The following is a 22,920-nucleotide window of genomic DNA, read 5'->3' on the forward strand; positions in this document are numbered from 1 at the left end:
CGCCCTCGTACAGAGGCCTCTTAGCCGCGGCAATCATATCATAGAAGGCCTTCGCGGTTGGCTCTGGTTCCTCCGGTTCTGGCGGCGCCTCCGGTTCTGGCGGCGAATCCGGGACATCGGCATGGACGAGATCATCTAGAAAGTCTCTAACTCCATCGTACGCATTGCCATTGAGCCGCTGCCGCATCACCTCACCTCCGTCACGTTCGCGCTCATCAAAGTCGATTTCCGTGACGTACCCATGCATATACCCATATTGCGGAAGGTGTCTATACATTTCATCCTTCCCACGACGTTGACGCTTCACGCAGCGAACACAGGGGCAAAGTGCCCGAACCAGCCCCTTTGTACCACGCGCTAACTCATTCACTAGAAAATGGGTCTTCCTTGTCCACTCATCTGTTTTCTCGCCGCACTAACACGCTCATTGTACATCCATCCATTATCAGCCATCCTCTCGCTTTATTGGGAGCCAAACCACAGACATAGCATTTATATCAAATAGGAAATTAAATGCATCATATTTTTATTTATTTTACCGGGCGAACCGCATGCATCAACCTACATCTCTACTAGGTGGGCTCCTAGCAGCCGCCGGATCCGTAGTTGGCTACGTTCTCCATGCTACCCGGTCCAAGTCAGAATTTCGGCAGCACCTCCCCGCTGCTCTCCCGATACACGTCTCGGCAAAAGCCGAGAGGATGTGCATCCGGAGAACAACGGGGAGGCGCCGCCGAAATCCCGACTCGGACCGGAGTAGAACATGGAAAACGTAGACAACTACGCATCCGCCGACTGTCCCGTAAATGCCGCAAGCGTTACGGTTCAAAATATGCGGACCACTAATGCATATTTATCCGCGTAACGCTCGCGGACGGGAAGTGACACCTAGGTTACGCAACTGGACTTGGAAAATGAATCTAGTGACATAAGAAAATGCGGAGAAGGGGAGGCGATGTTTTAGCTCACCCTCGGCGGACGGAGAGAATCGCGTGGCGATGTCGAACGTGGAGGTGGCGATGTCGGTGGCCGGAGCGAATCGCGTCAAGATCCCGGGTCGTCACGTCGGGGTGCTCACGCCGGTGCCTATTTAAAACAATAAACAAAATAGTCAATAAATCCGCAACTAACAATTTACCCTAAGTAACATTTTTATTTATAAGTACTAATTTATCCTAACTAACTAACTAACTACCAATTGGTTACCTAACTAACAACACTAACTAACTAACAACTAACAAATTAACAAAAAAAATGCATACCTTTGAGCTCTCCATGGAGCCGGCCAGTGAGGGGAGTCGCTGCGGAAGGAGGGGGCCGGGGCGGTGTGCTGCGGGAGGAGGGGGCCGCTGCGGCGTGCTGCGGGAGGGGAGGAGGGGCGGCGCGGCGCGGTGTGTCTGCGGGGCGGGGGCCGTGGCGGGCGGCCGGGGAAGGGAGGGGCAGGGGAGGAGGCGGCCGGGAAGGGAGGGTCGTGGGAGGAGGGCGGCCGGGAAGGGCGGGGCAGGGGAGGAGGGCGGCCGGGAAGGGGAGGTGCGGGGCGGCCGGCGACGGGGAGGTGCGGGCGCGCGGCGGCCGGCAGCGGCCGGCTGACGGGGGCGGCCGGCGGCGACGGGAGGTGCGGGCGCGGGGCGGGAGGAGGAGGGCGGCGCGCGGCGGGGAGGAGGGTGGCGGCGCGGGGCGGGAGGGTGGCGCGGGGCAGGAGGAGGGCTGGGAGCTGGTCGAGCCGCACCGGCTCCCTTGTAACACGGGTCGGAGCGGCCCCCTATGCCGAGGGCCGGCTATACGCCGAGGGTGGCCCTCGGCATAGACCCTTTTTTCAATTTTTTTTTATTTTTTTATTTTTTCTCTTATTTATTTTTCTGACTACATTATACTAATATATATATATAATAATTAGTTCATATAAAAAATTGACCGCGTCGACGTTAAATCGATCGCGCGGTACACCCCTTTGCTGTGCGGTCTACCTCTTTGACCGTGCGGTCTACCCCTTTGTCTGGCCTCCAACGGCGCTGCCCCTATGAACTTTAATGTACCTTTGCGTTTATTTATGTCATAGGAACAAGTAAATGGGAGTGGGTCGGGCTCGGACGCGTGTTATAGGAATAAGTTACCATCTTATTCCATGTGGACAGTTGAACTATGGACTTTTCTCTTACCCCCCGGTAGACGAAACCCTAATCCGGGAGCCCCGCAGATCTACCCCTTTGACCGGCCTCCGATAACAGTTGAACTATGGACTTTTCTCTTACTTTGTGTTGTGTTAGTTCATCGGAACATGTAGTACCAATAATTCCCCCTATACATGCGAGATCCGCCCAAGTGTAGGAACCCCCGTCCGAGAAGCCGGACACACTCGGGGGTAGCCTTGGATATAGAACCATCTCAAATCACTTTTGTGCATTCCATGTGGACACACACAAGTTTTGGGGCCATTCTCTACATCCGATGCTCGATTTCCGACGAAACCCTAGTTCTCGTTGACCGCGCGTTCTACCCCTTTGATCGCATCCCATCGGGGTCCCCGGTGGGCATATGCCTCCATTTGAGCTTGGTTAGGTCATAGGTACATTTGGAAACAAGGATCATCACATATGATCTCAAGTTTCTCTCCGGTTCACCTCCGAGGAGTTCCCCTATACATGCATAATCCGCCTAAGTGTAGGAACCCCCGTCCGAGAAGCCGGACACACTCGGGGGTAGCCTTGGATATAGAACCATCTCAAATCACTTTTGTGCATTCCATGTGGACACACACAAGTTTTGGGGCCATTCCCTAGATCCGATGCTCGATTTCCGACGAAACCCTAGTTCTCGTTGACCGCGCGGTCTACCCCTTTGATCGCATCCCATCGGGGTCCCCGGTGGGCATATGCCTCAATTTGAGCTTGGTTAGGTCATAGGTACATTTGGAAACAAGGATCATCACATATGATCTCAAGTTTCTCTCCGGTTCACCTCCGAGGGAGTTCCCCCTATACATCCAGTAATCCGCCTAAGTGTAGGAACCCCCGTCCGAGAAGCCGGACACACCTGGGGGTAGCCTTGGATATAGAACCATCTCAAATCACTTTTGTGCATTCCATGTGGACACACACAAGTTTTGGGGCCATTCCCTAGATCCGATGCTCGATTTCCGACGAAACCCTAGTTCCGTTGACCGCGCGGTCTACCCCTTTGATCGCATCCCATCGGGGTCCTCCGTGGGCATATGCCTCCATTTGAGCTTGGTTAGGTCATAGGTACATGTGGAAACAAGGATCATCACATATGATCTCAAGTTTCTCTCCGGTTCACCTCCGAGGGAGTTCCCCCTATACATGCATAATCCGCCTAAGTGTAGGAACCCCCGTCCGAGAAGCCGGACACACTGGGGGTAGCCTTGGATATAGAACCATCTCAAATCACTTTTGTGCATTCCATGTGGACACACACAAGTTTTGGGGCCATTCCCTAGATCCGATGCTCGATTTCCGACGAAACCCTAGTTCCGTTGACCGCGCGGTCTACCCCTTTGATCGCATCCCATCGGGGGTCCCCGGTGGGCATATGCCTCAATTTGAGCTTGGTTAGGTCATAGGTACATGTGGAAACAAGGATCATCACATATGATCTCAAGTTTCTCTCCGGCTCACCTCCGAGGGAGTTCACCCCTATACATGCAGAATCTGCCTAAGTGTAGGAACCCCCTGTCCGAGAAGCCGGACACACCTGGGGGGTAGCCTTGGATATAGAACCATCTCAAATCACTTTTGTGCATTCCATGTGGACACACACAAGTTTTGGGGCCATTCCCTAGATCCGATGCTCGATTTCCGACGAAACCCTAGTTCTGTGGACCGCGCGGTCTACCCCTTTGACTGCATCCCATCGGGGGTCCCCCGGTGGGCATATGCCTCCATTTGAGCTTGGTTAGGTCATAAGTACATGTGGAAACAAGGATCATCACATATGATCTCAAGTTTCTCTCCGGTTCACCTCCGAGGGAGTTCCCTCTATACATGCATAATCCGCCTAAGTGTAGTAATCCCCGTCCGAGAAGCCGGACACACCTTGGGGGTAGCCTTGGATATAAAACCATCTCAAATCACTTTTGTGCATTCCATGTGGACACACACAAGTTTTGGGGCCATTCTCTACATCTCGATGCTCGATTTCCGACGAAACCCTAGTTCCGTTGACCGCGCGGTCTACCCCTTTGATCGCATCCCATCGGGGTCCCCGTGGGCATATGCCTCCATTTGAGCTTGGTTAGGTCATAGGTACATTTGGAAACAAGGATCATCACATATGATCTCAAGTTTCTCTCCGGTTCACCTCCGAGGGAGTTCCCCTATACATCCGAGATCCGCCTAAGTGTAGGAACCCCCTGTCCGAGAAGCCGGACACACCTGGGGGTATCCTTGGATATAGAACCATCTCAAATCACTTTTGTGCATTCCATGTGGACACACACAAGTTTTGGGGCCATTCCCTAGATCCGATGCTCGATTTCCGACGAAACCCTAGTTCTGTTGACCGCGCGGTCTACCCCTTTGACTGCATCCCATCGGGGTTAGGGCTAGAGTTAGGGTTAGGGCTAGAGTTAGGGTTAGGGTTAGGGCTAGAGTTAGGGTTAGAGTTAGGGTTAGAGTTAGGGTTAGGGTTAGAGTTAGCAATGTATGTGGAAACCCTAGGGTTAGGGTTAGGGCTAGAGTTAGGGTTAGGGTTAGGGTTAGAGTTAGGGTTAGAGTTAGGGTTAGAGTTAGGGTTAGGGTTAGGGTTAGGGTTAGAGTTAGGGTTAGGGAAACCGTTGGGCGGGGACCCGCGGATCTACCCATATGTACATCGATAGCAAATGTTGGGCCTAGTGGCTCCGGTTGACCCGTCCGCGAAGAGCGTCACCCGTGGGACCTACATATGCCATCTACGAATTCTTAAAAAATAGAACCATTTTTTACATAATGCATACTAGTAAATAAATAATAGAAACATAATATAAAGTAATATGAGAGAGAGAAAAAAGAAAAAAATAAAAGAAAAATCTATATGCCGAGGGTGGCCGTCGGCATAGGGTGGCCATGCCCTATGCCGAGGGTAGCCCTCGGCGTCTGTCTGACGCCGTGAGAGGGCGGCGACGGTGCGGGTGCGAGGGAGGTGATGGAGACCTCTACGCCGAGGGCCGGGTAGACGCCGACGGCGGCCCTCGGCGTAGGAGACTATACGCCGACGGTACCTAGACGCCGACGGTCGGCTTCCGGCGCTGCCCTGGCGAGGCCGTACGCCGACGGCCCCGATAAAATGCCCTCGGCGTAGGGTTTGGCCGTCGGCGTCTAGGCCCATTCCTGTAGTGATAGTGTTGGAGTCGCATTATAATTGATGGAAGACTGATTGGGTGCTTTACACATGAAACATATGATCTTAGACCTTTGTTATTGGGGGGTTCGTACTTTTGGTGGGAAAAACGACAGTTTAGACATGGAGAAGATCTTCAGCCGATGCATAGGAGTGCAATGTCTATGTGAGTTATTGTTACTAACTCCTGAAGATCAAAGAAAAAAACCAAATAATAGGATGCATGAAAGTTGGACATGTCCACTAGAAGGTACGGCTAAAAATCAAAGGGGATGCTGCATATGATGTGGACCAAGGTAAAGGAGGTATGAGTGCCACACCCATAGATTATAAGGGCAAATTCATGATTGCGAGTTGCGAAGAATTACATTTTGTAGCTGACCCGTTCATGGCCAAGGCATATGCACTTAGAGATGAACTTAGCCTTGCTTCATACATTGGAGGCAGCAAGTTCATTACCCAATCAGATAACCTCCATCATTACCCAATCAGATAACCTCTTTAGCAACAATCTAAGAAGAGCTCTAAGCTCCCAGGGTTCCCGGCGTCTGTGGGCGTCTCGACGGTCGCTGTCGTGGGCCCCGCTTGGGAGTTTGCCGATGGTTTTCTTTTCTACCGTACGACGGAATTTTGTAGTCGGTGCGATGTTTCTATCCGCTTTGACTAGATGTCTCTGTCAAACCATTCTCTTCGATTGGATAACATCAATTCCAAACAATCCTCTCGATCTCCACCGCCGCGCATGTCCTCGCTCATGCCGATCTGCCCCGTCCTCGAACTGGCGGCGCCATGGACTGCCTTTCCCGTGCCCGCCAGTACCCCTGCCCGCCGCTGCAATCGATTTCCCACCATCGCCCAGAGCTTGAGGGAGAGGTTACGACGCCAATTTCGTCTCCACCGCCGCACACGCAGCTGCCTGCAGGTGGAGGTCTGATTTTCTATCCATGCCGCTCCTCCCTGTCCTCGCCAACATGGTGCGCCAACCGTTCCTGAATAGCCCCTAATACATAAGGGCGTCCTTCCGAACTCGCGAGCATATGCAGGTCTGAAATTCTGAACCTCCGTCGTGCCGGGTGTGACAACAGTCAGCAGCATGGCCGGTTGATGAGTCACACTGTCGTCTTCATACACTGTGCTACTGCCTGTAGGATGGCCTGTAGGGTCTGCTGCCTATCTCTCACGGTCTCCTTTTTGGCCTAGGAAGGAAAGGAATAATTATGATGCCATGTTCTTGTGCAGGTTGATTTGAACAAATTACCATTCAGATAGAATTTTCAATTGTAGCCTCATCAGGATTGACATAAGAGTGGCATGACGCAGTGGGGGCCTTCCCCACTGTATTTTGCGTCAAAAAAAAAAGACATAAGAGTGGCAGCAGGCAGTTCCATCATTGGGTGAGCTGTTCCTTCTTTACTGGTTTATGTTAAAATTGTTGGTTACCTTTTCTGTAGGTTGGTCGAGGTTTAGTTACTATTTTCTATCTTTTGATGCAAAAGCTTACGATGATTATCTATTACCAGGATTGGTTCTACCTTCAGCCTTCTCTTACAAAATAGTTAATGAAGCTTCATTTTGAGGGTCCAATGGTCAACCAAAGTGAAATAGAGAAATTTAGAAGCATTTTACTTGACTACATTTGCTTTCAAGTTTCAAGGCTAGGAAATTTTCTCCATACATGTCCGTTTGCGTTGATATTTAGGAGTATTTAAGTTGACTATATTTACTTCGAAGCTAAAAGGCTAGCAAATTTTCTCCCTACATGTTCATTATATCTCTTTTCTTCTTTGTCTTCCTAGCTGCACTGTGGATTTGTATCCCTAAATACACAGTTGTTAGGGAACATGTAAGCTCCTGAATTGTTTTGCGGCGCTTCTAGGTCTGGTCATTCTTCGGCTTGCTTATGCGGCGTGGCCTCTCGCTTAATAATTCACATGAAAACGCTTCCTTTTTCTTGGATCCATTGCCCTGAATAACTAAATAAGTTGATCGATAGATACTGAAAGAGATGCTATATTTTTCAATGAACATTGTGTAGTGGTTTCCTAGATTCCTATTAGATTGATACGTTTTTGGTATATTGCAGATTGATTGTATTAATACCCTCCCTGGGAAGTGAAGCTTACAAAAAAATAAATAATTCTTCCCCATGTTAACTTGATGTTCAGTACATTATTATCATATTAGGCTCCTGAAACTTTCCATTTCTTATAGTCATCGTTGCTATTTCGCGTAAAACTGACATTTCTATCAAAAGTTTTGTGTCAGTCCTCAGAATATGTGTCACATTTTACTTGATACTGGGGCAACTCAATACACCGTTTAGCTAAAAAAAAAAACACCTTTAGCTACGGCGTGTATTTTACTTCAGCGACCAATTTACTGTATTTGATTATACAAATTGACTGCCAAGCAGTCATTGTTCCAGCGGATTAGTGGTCCTTTTCTCTATATTTGTTTGTATTGTTCCTATTTTTGCATCTCAGTTTAATGCTTAGTGCACAGAGCTATACTTTTAATCGCATTTTTACTTGATGGCTTGCATTTACAAAGAGATCAAAATATACACGTTAAACATATTGTCTTGGATTTTCTTTTACTTTGTCGTCTGATGGTACACCTAAAGGTTCGTTGTCTTTGTCTTCCTGTCCTTTCCTTTCTTATTTTTCTTCTTCAGTATTTTGTACTCAAATCCAGCTTAACAATGGCGCCTAGGCCAACTACTTGTGCAAATCAAGTAGCAGTAAGTCATCTGCACTTAACTCAGAACACTAACAACGACTTGATGTCATGTTGAAGTTGTTGTGCCTCCACAACAAGCACTTTTATAAATTCTGGGATCATAATCTTGCTACAACAGTTGTTCATGTACAGCTGTCGCCAAGCTAATCAGTATACACCTATTTATTCTTTTTTTGTGTGGGGTACACCTATTTATTCTTACCGTGTTAAGTATTCAGTGCAAATGTCCAGTCTACACAACAGCATATCAGAATTTATTCTGAAAGAAGACATAAGAATCAGTTGACATCATAGTTTAAAATAGCCGGCTATGGCCGGGCTATAGTCCGCTATAGCCTTTCCCGCATGGTACGGCTAACTGCATTAGCCCGCTAAAAGGTGTCAAAATCCTTAAATAGCCGGCTATAGCCGGGCTATAGCTGTTTTAGGAGGCCGCGGCTATATCCTGTAGCCGGCTATTTTAAACATTGGTTGACATAACAAAGACTGAAATCCGAGAAAAAGGTAATTCTGTTATCACCAGTGGTATGTATTGCTACCACATGACCAAGGTAGTGATGCGGTTGATCTCCTGTCTTTTAAAACACACCAAGAGATCAATCACATTTCACCGAATAGCTGAAAGAAAAGAATGAACTATCACGGTTTTCAGTTATAGTAGCACATTGACACAAGCAAATCAAAATTCCTCCAGAGAAAATTAAATCTTTCCAAAGAAAGCTTCGCGTGGACTTGGTGTGTAATGCGGTTAGCTAATGAGCTTATTTCTTATGATCATGGTGTGTCAGTGTTCTATGTATTTGTTCGCAGTGATATGAACCAGGTTGTTTCTTCCGCTCGTGTTCTTATGGCTGTTGTTGCTGTTGGCCCATCTCAGATTGGTTCTCAGTTATTGCCTTTTGCTTCTTTATCCATCCATTGTCTGCCAGATTGTCTGTTCCTGTGCCTATTCATGTGCATTTGGTGCATGTTTTATTATGGGCTTAATCTCTATTGTTTTAATTTTGTGTTGTCCTTTTTATTTCTACAGTGGAGTGTACTCCTGTCTTGCTGGTTGCTAGAGTTGCTCTGTGAAGCCAAAGCTCATTCAAAAGCAGTGTTTCTTCTGCTAAGTGAGGTCTGCTCTCCACGTTTTAGATATCTCTCTACATGTGGTGCATTGCTCTATTCTTTGCCGAATTGTTAGGTTTGCTTGCAGGAGGCCGCTTCTCTGATTGTCGAGTGCCTTTGTTCCGGAATTCATGAATTCACTGAAAAGCATATCTTTATCGTTTGTTCGTTCATGCCTTTGCTTTTAGGATTACGGATCTTTCCAGCCTTCTCTGTTTCAGCTGTGACATCTTTTAGGATTACGAATAGAGAGAGAGAGGGGGAGAAAGAGAGAGTCCATTCGTATTGGGTAACCGCGTTGATTTTAGAAGAGCAAAAGTGCAACAAAAATGTTTTAAGAAGAGTTCTCTTATTCGTGAAAAAATTAAACCATGACCAGCGTGCCATCTACAATCAGATAATATCATTGGTGTCAATTCAACAGGAGGTGTTTATTATGTGTTATGCCATAGGTACATGGAAAACAACTCTATGTCATACAATTGTCACATCTTTATGAGTTGATGGTCGTATAGTCGTTGTGGTTCCTTCGTTGGATGTTGCATCTTTGTTGATCCCCGGTAGGCCTAGACCCTACTAAATGTTCACAATACATGTGGAAATTGAAGATTGGACTTGGCCTGCAATTATAAAAATATAAACTATGCATGACAACTTTAGGTGCCTATCTACCAAAATGTTTGTTTTCTCATGGTAGTTGTATGTTGCTATGTCAAGAGATCCAGGGAAGGATTAAAGATACTTGAAATTGATGAAAATGGTTTACTCACTACACATACTAGAATCAACATGTGGTTGATAACCTATAGGAGCACTGTTCAGCTACAACCGATTGGATCATGACTGGGGGTATTTCTGAACACATGCCTATAACTTCAAATATATTACCATTCTACATTTGTTTGTTGTACGTGCTTCTTCGGTATATAAATTGTGTTGGTTTTCTCTTCTTGCAGTATTTACTCTGAGATGAATAGGACCGATGTTCCGCATCCATGTTCTACAATGTACTATGGATGGGACCAGTTTCACTTATTTTGTCAATTGGGTTTCTGTGGTGGTCATGTGTGTACTTCATGTATCATGGGCTACATTTGCTCCATCTGTTTGTAGCCTTCTGAGATATAGTCATGTGTACTTCATCAGCTATGTTTACTCCCTCAGGTATTAGCCTTCTTAGATTACAACTATTGTAGTAACATGTGCAACTATGTTTAATGCTATCTACTATGAATAATTAGGAGTATATTCATCTACTATGACAAGTAGCTAGCACTGACTGTTTGTTGACTGAGTTGAACGTTCGTCTGCTTGCGCTTGCCTATCGGTAGAGTGGGGAGCGTAGAGTTCACCTGTGGGTTGGCTGTGGGTACCTGTCGTTGTTTCTGTATTGTGCACATGCGTTCGACGTCTCAGCGGGGCAAGGGGTTGGCGCTTATGTTTTCTTGGCGTACATTCGATTCGGTCTTTGTTTTCGGCTTCTTGCTGCAGCGGTGGTTGGTCGTGCTGCAGTTATGGTCTCTCTCCTAGAAAACAGTGCTAATATTTGAGGTCAGCGCAGCAGAGCGTGCTGGGTCCATCTAGTATTTGATGATTGCGGGACCTAGATTTAGTTTTGCCAAAACTGACAAACAACGTACTGTAAGTTTTTTTTTTCCAAATTAGTAAAGCTCGCCGAATTGCTTTCCTTATTGAAAAAAAAATCTCCCGTGAGATCACAGCGGCAGTCTCCCTCAATACGGTGCCTCTCCTGAGAAAACCCCAAATGCGAAAATACACATCACGTACAAACGTGTAAAACACACGCAGAAACTACCAAAAAATCAGGCGAAAAAAATGCCAAAGTGTTTACATCACCAGAGACCACCCAAATATGCACAATAACCACGTGAGTGAGTGAGTGAAGAAACAAGGCTCAAATACGCGTAAAGCCTATGCGTTCCTGAAGAAAAACAAAAATACGGTCTATTCCGATTTCTTCAGTCTAGGAAATACGGCATAAATACACTGTCCTCCGGTCCTCCTCTCTACTCTACTTGTCTTGAAAGAAGAAATCGTGGGCGTTTCGCGCTTTGCGCCGATTCTTTTCCGACGCCGCGGCATCGCCTTTCTTTCCTTCCACGGTGAGCAGAGAAGCGGCGGAGCGTGGGAGAGAGCGGCGCCGCGCCACCATTCTCGCGCGCGCTCCTCCCGTCACCCCTACTTGTTCGCTGCTGTCCATGGGCGTGGAAGAGGCCGCGGGCGGCAAGAATCTCGCGCTCGCCAGCATCTGCTTCCCCGCGGTGAGCGGCGGCGGCGGCGCGTTCAAGGGCGATGGCCTGCTCGGGGTACGCCTCGCCAAGGACGACTACCTCGACGGGGAGACAGCCTTCGGTCTGCCGGACGTCGGCGCCGCAGTCAGGGTAAGGAACTGCAGATCCCTATTCCCTAGCGTCTCAGTTTGGGAGCTTTGTGTGTTCGTGTGGGCGTGCGGGTAATGCTAATCGGGACGGTTTAGAAACTCATTTCGCGGCCAACGCGGGAGCCTAGCCTTTTTAACTGGAACTGGTGTGCCTAGTTTTGCGGTTAACTGATTCATGTTTGTCAGGTTTGAGACTGTCCAGTTGCTTTCTTGCTCTAAATTTAGCTTCTCCTGATATATCTTTCTGCCTTCTGTTTTGCGCTGTTTAATTGTACCTACTCGCTGTTTTAGTTTGTTCAGATATCGTGCTCATGTACCTTGGGTAGATTAGATATTTGTTCAGAAAAAAACACCTGAAGTTAATCGCCTGTACGTAAGCTGTACATACATGAATGATCTGTTCTATAAACTATTACTTGTGGTGTATTAACAATTTTCTTTATTTCTGGGAATCCCTTTCTTTTGTCTTTCTATATGAGAAAAACTGGAGAAAAATAAGTAAAGCTCTCAAGTTCCAACTGTCACTGTCATTTAGATCCTTAGTCAAAGTTCCATGTGATTAGAGTAAGTAGTTCTGTATATGTTCATCTGATTTGGTGAAGGAATTTTAATTGTTTTCGGTATATTCCTCCGGACTTGCTTGGGTGAGATATTCCTTTTGACGATGGCATAAATTTTGTCCATTGGTGCTTGAGATTTTTCTCGGTCTTCTGAAATCTGCCTAGTGTAGAAATTATAAAGGGATTGTCTTTTAGTTACTGTCCCTTGTTTTTCCTATCCCTGTCAACTTCCAACTTCCAAATTAGACCGGGTCATGCCAAAAAATAAAACTTCAAGTTTTCCTCGCCATTTGGAACTACTGCCCTGTGCAGAAACTTTCATGCCTATAACAGTCGCTATCTTTAAGATCCTTAACTATTTTTTCACGTGATTTAACCATCAGAAATGTTAACGTGATTATAGCAAGCAGTTTAATTGCTTACCTGATTCATTTTCCAAAAGAAATGCTTACCTGATTTAGTGGATGCATTTTGATATTTTCAGAAACATTATTTCCTGCTTATTTGGGTGAGGCAATATACCTAGTCCGTTGTATCTGAGATGTTTGAATCAGGCAATGTCATACAAAGGAAGTGGATGATGAAATTGGAATTAGATAATGGAAAAATGCAATAGTAGTACGTCTAGGCCGCACTCACCTAGTCACTTCAATATGCTGGGTAGTAGATATTACCACATATTTAGGACTTATAAATCGGCAAGAAAATGCAACTACTGATACAGTCCTGAATTGCATTAGATACAGTGGTCACTCGCTGTTCTTATTCAAACGATAAAAAAAATCCAAATCTGTATTATGTCATGATTTTTTTTACTAAATTATCTTCATTGCAACGTGTACCATGTGAAAACAATGTAAGAAAAAGAAACATACTGACAGTGGTGAATGCTTGTAGAGTGGTAATTGCAGAAATGCTGTTCCTAGGGATTTATTCATAGCTGTGTATGAGTTTAAATTTCTGCTGGATGATGATGGAGTTGTGAGTTGTTACATATGAAGCTAAGAACTTTTATATCTAATGCAGACTTTCCTGAGGCGTAGAGAAATTGCAGAATTTGTTAGCGGGGCAATGGCTGGTGCTATGACTAAAGCTGTTCTTGCTCCTCTAGAAACTATCAGGTATTTAGTTTATTTTCATGTGTACTTTCATATTCACTTCAGTAAGTTTGTATACATAAATTAGGTTCTTAATGTACCAGGAGATTTTGTTTGTATACTCTTAGTATCATAGAAGTGAACTTAAGTATGTAGCAGTATGTTATGGTCGGTTTGACCTATACACGCAGGAAGCCCACTAGTGGCTAGTTATGGGCTTAGCCCAAGTAAATTAGGGGCTTAGCCCAAGTAAATTAGGGTTTAGAGGAGGCCGTCCTCCTATATAAACACTTGTATCCCTTCGAGATTAATCGGACAATATTCAGTATCATTACTTGTCTCGTCTCCCGAAGGGAGACGGAGACCCCGTGCCCCCGCCGCACCAACCCTAGCCGCCACCTCCTTCCTCCGCGACGGCGCCCAGCCGCCGGCGCCGAGCTCTCCAACCTCTCCGCCCTCACTTCCACCCTTACAATCTCCGCCCTAGACCCGGTAGAACCCTAGTCTCTACCACTTTGGTATCAGATTGCCTAGGTCTCATGGGCTCCAACAGCCCCCCCGTCGACCCCATCGCCGCCACGTCCGCCGCTGCCACCAACACCACCACCGCCGCCGCCGCCGCCATGACCGGCGCCCACGCGCTGCAGGGAGCCGCCGCCGCCTCCAACGGAGACCAGGCCGCCGCCGCCCCCACGGGCCTCGACCTCCTGCCCGCTACTTTGGCGGACCTCGCCGACAGTCTCCGCGCCATCCGTTTCGAGCTCGCGGAGATCAAGGCCGGCCAGCACCCGCCGCCCCCACCGGCCGCCGTTCCTCCGCCGCCCCCACCGGCCGCCGCTCCGCCGCCGCCCCCACCGCCCGCCTCCACCGCCAGCAACGGTCGCCCCGCGTGGTGGCCGCCATCGCCTTCGCCAATTCCCACATGGATCGACGCGTCGCCCGTCTACACTCAGACTGCGGCGCGGACGACGGCTCGAGCAGCCCGCCCACCCCTTTGGCGGTCTCGGCGGGTTTGCGGCCCCTTCGCCGCGAGCACGTCCTTCAACCCGGGCCGCCGGAGGGCGCCCCGAGGTCCCGCCTCTGGCACAGCAGCCGCCCCGCTTCACCAAGCTGGAGTTCGCCACCTACGACGGCGCCACCGATCCCCTGAACTGGCTGAACCAGTGTGAGCAGTTCTTTCGAGGGCAGCGGACGCTCAGCGCCGACCGCACGTGGATCGCCTCCTATCACCTACGGGCGCCGCGCGGACTTGGTACTACGCCCTCGAGCGGGACGAGGGCGGGATGCCGTCCTCGGGAGCGCTTCCGCGACCTGTGCCTCCGGCGGTTTGGGCCGACCCTACGCGGAAGCCGCTCGCCGAGCCGGGACGCCTCGCCTTCACCACGACGGTCCGAGGACTTCGCCGACCGCTTCGGGCGCTCGCGTGCCATGCCCCGGGCGTCTCGGCGCGGCAGCGCGCCGATCTCTTCCTCGGCGGCCTCCCCGACTACATCCGCGTCGACGTCGAGATGCGCGAGCCTCGCGGACCTGCAGACGGCCATGTACTACGCACGGGCCTACGAGCAGCGCGCCATCGCCATGCAGCAGGTCTACGCGCAACGTGGCAGCGCTCGTCCCGCGCTCCGACCCGCCCCGACGCCCACCGCCCCGCCGCTCCCGCGGGCCCTCCTGCGCCGACTCGCCCCTTCAAGCGGCTGACGGCTGCGGAGCAACTCGAGCGGCGCCGCCAGGGGTTGTGCTTCAACTGCGACGAGAAGTACGCGCCGGGCCACACGTGCGCCCGCCTCTTCTACTCGGAGACCGTCGACGACGCCGACGTGGAGGCCCTCACCGCCGAGCTCGCGGCCGCCACCGTCACGCGAGGCCGGTGTCACGACCTACGCGCCGGTCGACGCGTCCGCCTTCGTCGTCTCTCTTCATGCTATGGCGGGCATCAAGACGGCAAAGACGATGCTGCTCCCGGTGACGATCAATGCGGAGCGTCTCACTGTGCTGGTGGACACAGGCTCGACGCACAACTTCCTATCCAACACCGCCATGCGCCGCCTCGCTCTCCAGCCGGCGGGATCGGAGAAGTACAGCGTCACCGTCGCCAACGGGGACCGTCTTACGTGCCAGGGCGTGGCGCGACAGGTTCCCGTGCTCGTAGGCGACGAGCCTTTCTCCATCGACTGCGTCGGCATCGACTTGGGCTGCTACGACTTCATCCTCGGCCTTGACTTCCTGAGCACCTTAGGCCCCATCCTTTGGGACCTCGACGTGCTGTCCCTCATCTTCTGGCGCGAGGGCGGCCGCCGTGTTCACTGGACGGGCTTGGGCAGCACCGGCGCATCCCCGCAGCTCCACCTGATGGCCGCCGCGCTTGACGAGGCGCACCCGCTCCTGGCCGACTTACTGCAGCAGCACGGCGACCTCTTCGACGAGCCGCAGGGCCTCCCTCCCTCGCGGCCCTGTGACCACCGCATACACCTGCTGCCGAACACGGCGCCCGTCGCTGTGCGGCCGTACCGGTACCCCCGCTGCCGGAAGGACGAGCTCGAGCGCCGGTGGCGGTCATGCTAGCACAGGGCATCATCCGGATTTCGACGTCGCCGTTCTGCGCCCCCGTGCTCCTTGTGCGCAAGACCGACGGCACGTGGCGCTTCTGCATCGACTTTCGCGCCCTCAACACCGTCACGTCCAAGGACAAGTTTCCCATCCCCGTCGTGGATGAGCTCCTGGACGAGCTGCATGGCGCACGTTTCTTCACCAAGCTCGACTTGCGCTCGGGCTATCATCAGGTGCGCATGCACCCGGACGGCATCGCCAAGACGGCGTTCCGCACTCACCATGGCCACTACGAGTTTTTGGTGATGCCGTTCGGCCTCTCCAACGCGCCGGCGACCTTCCAGGCCCTGATGAACGACGTGCTCAGCCCCTACTTACGACGCTTTGTGCTTGTTTTCTTTGATGATATTTTGATCTACGGCGCATCCTGGGCGGAGCACCGCAGCACGTGGCCATCATCTTCAACGAGCTTCGAGCGCATCGTCTTCATCTCAAGCGCTCGAAGTGCTCGTTTGGCACGACCTCCGTCGCGTACTTGGGCCACGTCATTTCCGCCGACGGTGTCGCGATGGACGCGGACAAGGTCGCCGCTGTCGCCGCCTGGCCGACGCCCCAGTCGCCGCGAGCTCTTCGCGGATTTTTGGGCCTCGCGGGATACTACCGGCGGTACATCCAGGACTTCGGCCTCATCGCCGCGCCTCTCACGCGCACCGCTTCGCCGCGACGCTTTCTCCTGGGACGAGGAGGCGGCCACGGCCTTCGCCGCCCGCAGCGGGCACTCACGACGGGCCCCGTTCTTCAGATGCCGGACTTCGACGAGCCGTTTGTGGTGGACTGCGACGCCTCCGGCATCGGCTTCGGCGCCGTCCTTCACCAGGGCGAGGGGCCACTCGCTTTCTTCAGCCGTCCTTTCGCCGCGCGCCACCACAAGCTCGCCGCATATGAGCGCGAGCTGATCGGTCTGGTCCAAGCAGTGCGCCACTGGCGGGCGTATCTTTGGGGCCGGACGTTCCGTGTGCGCACGGACCACTACAGCCTGAAGTTCTTGCTGGATCAGCGCCTCTCCACAGTGCCGCAGCATCAGTGGATCAGCAAGCTCTTCAGCTTCGACTTCACCGTCGAGTACCGCCCCGGCCGCCTCAACACAGTCGCCGACGCCTCGTCCCGCCGCGACATCGACGACGCCGCGGACGCGCCCACGGTCGGTGCGGCCCTCTGCATCCACTCCGGGCCATCTTTCGCCTTCATCGACGAGGTTCGCCGCGCTACTACCGAGGCCGCGGATGCGCAGCAGCTGCGCCGGCGCCGGCCGACGGCGAGCTGGCCGCGCCATGGCGCCTGGACGAGGGACTACTCCTCCATGGGCGCCGCATCTTTGTGCCGGATCATGGAGACCTGCGCCACCAGGCCTTGTCCTTGGCGCATTCCGCAGGTCACGAGGGCGTCCAGAAGACCCTGCACCGTCTCCGCGCTGATTTTTACATTCCAGGGGATGGCGTCCTGGTGCGAGACTGGGTGCGAGCGTGTGTCACATGCCAGCGGAACAAGACAGAAACGCTCCGTCCGGCGGGCTTACTGCAACCGCTGGACGTGCCGTCCCAGGTGTGGGCGGACATCTCCATGGACTTCATCGAGGGGCTGCCGAAGGTTGGCGGCAAGTCCGTCATCCTCACGGTGGTCGACCGTTTCTCCAAGTACGCGCACTTCATCGCCCTCGGCCATCCCTATACGGCGGCGTCCGTGGCACGCGCCTTCTTCGACGGCATCGTTCGCCTCCACGGGTTTCCGTCCTCCATCGTCAGTGATCGTGATCCTGTGTTCACGGGTCACGTCTGGAGGGACCTCTTTGGGTTGGCAGGCGTGAAGCTCCGCATGAGCACGGCGTTTCATCCTCAGACGGACGGCCGGTCCGAGGTCGTCAACAAGATCATCGCCATGTACCTGCGGCTGCATCACCGGGAATCGTCCACGAGCTTGGGTGGACTGGCTGGCGTGGGCCGAGTACTGCTACAACACGTCCTACCACTCCGCGCTGCACACTACTCCCTTTGAGGTGGTCTACGGGAGGCCACCACCGGCGATGCTTCCCTATGCGTCTGGCACGGCCCGTGCCGAGACGGCGGATGACCTGCTGCGTACCCGCGACGAGATGCGGCTGAGGCGCGCCAGCGACTTCTTCAGGCTCAGCAGCTGGCTAGGAGGTATTATGATGCTCATCATCGCGAGGCGGAGTTTGCGGTGGACGACTGGGTCTGGCTCCGCCTTCTTCACCGGACGACCCAGTCCTTGGACCCGCGCTCCCGGTGCAAGTTGGGCCCTCGTTACGCCGGTCCTTTCCGTGTGCTTGGAGCGCATCGGCAAGCTCGCCTACCGCCTCGAGTTGCCTGCGGGCTCGCGCCTCCACGACGTCTTCAACGTCGGTCTCCCGAAGGCCTACCGGGCGACCCTCCTTCTGCGCCACCAGCTCTTCCACCTACTTCGGATGGGCGTCTCGAGCCTGCCCCGGCGAGTGTGGCTCGCGTGTTGAAGGCCCAACAGCGCCGTGGTGTTTGGCACGTCTTGGTGCATTGGACAGGCCTGCCAGAGGACGAGGCGACTTGGGAGAAGCTTGAAGATCTCCGCCAGCAATTTCCAGAAGTTCAGCTCGAGGACGAGCTGTTTGAGAAGAGCGGGGAGAGATGTTATGGTCGGTTTGACCTATACACGCAGGAAGCCCACTAGTGGCTAGTTATGGGCTTAGCCCAAGTAAATTAGGGGCTTAGCCCAAGTAAATTAGGGTTTAGAGGAGGCCGTCCTCCTATATAAACACTTGTATCCCTTCGAGATTAATCGGACAATATTCGGTATCATTACTCGTCTCGTCTCCTGAAGGGAGACGGGAGACCCCTGTGCCCCCGCCGCACCAACCCTAGCCGCCACCTCCTTCCTCCGCGACGGCGCCCAGCCGCCGGCGCCGAGCTCTCCAACCTCTCCGCCCTCACTTCCACCCTTACAATCTCCGCCCTAGACCCGGTAGAACCCTAGTCTCTACCACAGTAGGTGTCTTAATCCACAAATTGAGCTTGTTTTATCCAATTTATTACAATGTCACATGCACCTTTTTCTGAACTGGAATAACATAATCTGAAGAAAGCCTCCACTCCTTCGCTTATGAGCAGTCATGGATATTTGATCTGTAAATGTTTCAGTTGTTGGAACTCATTGCACAGCTGTGAAATATGCTGAAAAGTGGTAATTCATTGCAGTGTTTGTATCAACCATAAGAAAAGTTATTTCCAGTGTGCTACAACTTAAGTATGTGGGGTTGATTAAGCAACCCCATAACCTGTACGCTGAAATACCACAATTAATCATTTAATTTTATCTTCATAAAAATAAATAATGTCATAGTGTGTGATTGATTTCAGGACAAGAATGATTGTTGGGGTAGGGTCAAAACAGATCTTTGGTAGTTTTGTGGAGATCATGGAGCACAATGGCTGGCAAGGACTTTGGGCGGGTAACACAATTAATATGATCCGCATAATTCCTACTCAAGCAATCGAGCTTGGCACATTCGAGTGTGTCAAACGGAGTATGACATCAGCACAGGAGAGGTGGAAAGAGGATGGTTGCCCGAAGATACAGCTCGGTGGTTTGAAAATTGAGCTGCCTCTTCACTTACTATCTCCGATTGCCATTGGCGGTGCGGCTGCTGGAATAGTTAGCACTTTAGTGTGCCATCCTCTTGAGGTTCTTAAGGTACATCACATCTGTATTAGCTGACTAAATTGTTTCTTGCCTGCTCCAGATGATGAAAAATTCCAATACCAATGACATATCACCTCTGTCTTAAATTGTACTATTGTCTATTTCCAAATCAGCAGGGAACACATAACTCTTTTTTATTATGTGTACATCACATCTAACTCTGTATTAGCTCGCTAGACTGTTTCTTGACCTCTCCAGATGATGGGACTTTTTCAGTGTTCTTGTTCAAATTTGATGGTTGCTATCGATGACATATTACCTCTGTCTTAAATCCTAGTACTATGATTTACCGTCTATTTCCAAATCAGATGGAAGTACTGATGAACTTTGTATTATCTGTATATTAGATTTGATGATATTTACTAGTACATCTGCTGACAAACTGTTTTCCAATACTAATGTTCTATTTTCTGTCTCAGGATTGTCTGACAATTAACCGCGAGGCGTATCCCAGTATCGCCCTCGCCTTCAACAAGATCTACCGAGCTAACGGCATCGGCGGTCTCTATGCTGGCCTCTGCCCAACACTAGTCGGCATGCTCCCTTACAGCACATGCTACTACTTCATGTACGAGACGATCAAGACCTCTTACTGCCGCACTCATAAAAAGAAGTCTCTGAGCCGCCCTGAGCTGCTGGTCATCGGAGCTCTTTCAGGTCAGGATTCCACGGCACCCAGAACCTTGCTTTGTTTCCACCTTCTGTTTACATTACGCGTTTGGATTCTTCAGGTTTGACGGCAAGCACGATCAGCTTCCCTCTGGAGGTGGCGAGGAAGCGGCTGATGGTGGGATCCCTGCAAGGGAAATGCCCACCCAACATGATCGCGGCCTTAGCCGAGGTGATGAAGGAGGAAGGCCTGAAGGGGCTGTACCGCGGGTGGGCGGCGAGCTCCCTGAAGGTCATGCCCACGTCCGGCGTCACCTGGGTGTTCTACGAGGCCTGGAAGGACATCCTTCTGTCTCCGCAGCTCATTAGCTAGCTTGGTTTGGATTGTGTGAGATTGTTCAGCAGTCACTGCGATAGAATAAACTCATTGTGCTGTGTGTGGATTAGTTGCCGATCTATTTGGCCTCCTTTGGAACCACACACCTGCCAATCATCTTAGATAAAGAGGCCATTAGAAGCATTAGTTGATACGATCTCACTAAACTGGATTGTCTAACTCCTCTCAATAAGAAAGAACTGGATTGTCTAACTCCTCTCAATAAGAAAGAACTGGATTGTGTAACTACCTGCTACTGTTTCAGCATATTCTCTTGTGAAATTCTCTCAGTAATGGAAAAGCAAAATATCATTCCCAGAAATGTGGATTGCGTCAATGTCATAATTTTAGAATGACTGTTTCTCTTCCCAAACAAGCATCTTAACGCGTCATTCGTTTTGTATTAGAAACGGATCTCAGAGATTTGTCTGATGCATCGTGTCGTTTCTGAAGAGTAAGACAGGGGGAGGAGCAATCTCCAAAGATGCAACATTTGTCCCCAATCAGCCAAGAAACCTCGGCTTTGCTCTCACCGAAGCAGTGTCACCGTCCATCAGCGATCACGCGGCCCAGTTTTCTCATGATCGACATATAAGGCGACATTTGTTTGAGCCAGACATCGCAGTACGCACGGCACGACATAGGAACGCACGCCGGCCGGCCGGCCATGTGTCCCACCGGCACCACCGTCGCGATGACTGCGGCGGGCATCGTCACGGGCACCGAAGACACCACCCTTGCGAAGCTTCATGCCTCGCGAGCGGCGATCATGTCAGTGCTTGCCACCGCGACCGAGGCCGAAGCCGCCATTGAAGCGACTGGCGACCGCATCGGTGACCTCTTGTCCAGCTCCTCGCCGTCCTCCTCCTCCAAGCTCCAGTCCAAGTCCGTGGCGACGAGCGCCCTGCGCGCCCGCATTGACCGTGCCGTAGCCCCCGCCGAACCGCTCCTCGCGTCGCTGCGCCTCGTGTCTTCCCTGGCGGGGGAGGCCGCGCAGCTCCCGGCAAACCCGGCCGACACCGAGAGCGCCGTCGCCTTCGTCGACCGCGTGGACCAGCTGCGCGACGCCATCGAGGAGGCCGTGGCGCGAGGGGACGAGGCCGTCAGGAGGGTGGAGGAGGCGGTGGGCTTCCTTGGCCGCACGACGAGCAAGGCCGCCGGCCGCGGACGCGTGCGGCGGCTGACGGAGGCGGCGTCCGCGCTGCGCGCCGTGTACGAGACGGAGGCCGAGGCGATGCGGTTCGAGGGCCCGCTCGACGAGGCCCTGCTCGGCCTCCAGGACCTGTTCGAAGCGCTCCTCCTCAGGCTCAAGCACGCCACGCCTGCAGACGATGCCGGCGACACGGAGAAGTACGAGCTCGGCACGGACGACGAGGTGGACGCCGCCGCGCGGATGGCCAAGACGCTGGCCGGCAACGACTGCCTGGACATCTGCGTGGACATCTACGTGAAGGCGAGGTACAGGAGGGCGGCCAAGGCGATGATGCGGCTGGACCCGGCGTACCTCAAGGTGTACACGGCGGAGGCCATCGACGGCATGGAGTGGGAGTCGCTGGAGTCGGCCATGGCGCTGTGGAGCCCGCACTTCCACGTGGCCATCGCCTCCGTGCTCACCGTGGAGCGCCGGCTGTGCGCGCGGGTGCTGGCGCACCTCCCGCCGGCGGTCTGGCCCGAGTGCTTCGCCAAGATCGCGGCCCGCATCGTGGCCGCCTTCTTCCGCTTCGCCGACGGCGTGGCCGCGGCCGCGCGCGAGCCGCAGAGGCTGTTCAAGCTGCTGGACATGGTCGACGCGGTGGGCCGCGAGAGGGGGCGCCTGGACGCGCTCTTCTCCGGCGAGTCGGCCACGCTGGTCGCCATCCGCGAGCGCACGCGCGAGGTGGAGCGCGCCCTCGCGCGCGCCGCCGCAGCCGTGTTCTACGAGTTCGGGCTCCGCGTGGAGACGCACTACATCGCGGGGGCCGACGCCGTGCAGGTGCCCAAGATCGTCCGGTACGCCGTGAACTACCTCAAGTGCCTCGCGTCCGACGACTACCGTGGTCTCATGGACACCGCCCTTCGCGCGGAGCGGGAGCGCGGCGGCGACGGAGATGAAGGCGTAGCGGAGAGCGGAGGGGGCCGCGCGGCACTAGCGGAGGCGGTGTCGAACGTGCTGGAGGCGCTGCAACGGCACGTGGAGGCGGCGCGCAGGGTGTGCGCGGACGCGGCGACGGCGCACGTCATGGCCATGAATGCGTACTGGTACATCTACATGCGCGCCCGGGGCACCGAGCTGGCGAAGCTGATCGGGGAGGAGGCCATGAAGCGGCGGTACAAGGCGTCGGCCGAGGAGGCGGCGTGGGAGTACCAGGACGTCGCGTGGAACCCGATCGTCCGGCGCCTAGGTGGCAGCGCCGGCAA

General features: G+C 52.6%; 1 protein-coding gene across 1 annotated transcript; it reads left to right on the forward strand.

Moving 5' to 3' along the window:
* The first annotated feature begins 11,241 nt into the window (after nt 1-11,241).
* LOC124700668 (probable mitochondrial adenine nucleotide transporter BTL1) lies at nt 11,242-20,845 on the forward strand. The gene is made up of 5 exons (XM_047232789.1): nt 11,242-11,585; nt 13,171-13,265; nt 19,196-19,529; nt 19,958-20,195; nt 20,270-20,845. The coding sequence occupies exons 1-5, from the start codon at nt 11,403-11,405 to the stop codon at nt 20,518-20,520; spliced, it is 1,101 nt and encodes a 366-aa protein (XP_047088745.1). The 5' UTR covers nt 11,242-11,402; the 3' UTR covers nt 20,521-20,845.
* The last annotated feature ends 2,075 nt before the right edge of the window (nt 20,846-22,920 follow it).

The sequence above is a fragment of the Lolium rigidum genome, chromosome 1, assembly GCF_022539505.1.
Source record: "Lolium rigidum isolate FL_2022 chromosome 1, APGP_CSIRO_Lrig_0.1, whole genome shotgun sequence".
NCBI classification, from domain to species: domain Eukaryota; kingdom Viridiplantae; phylum Streptophyta; class Magnoliopsida; order Poales; family Poaceae; genus Lolium; species Lolium rigidum.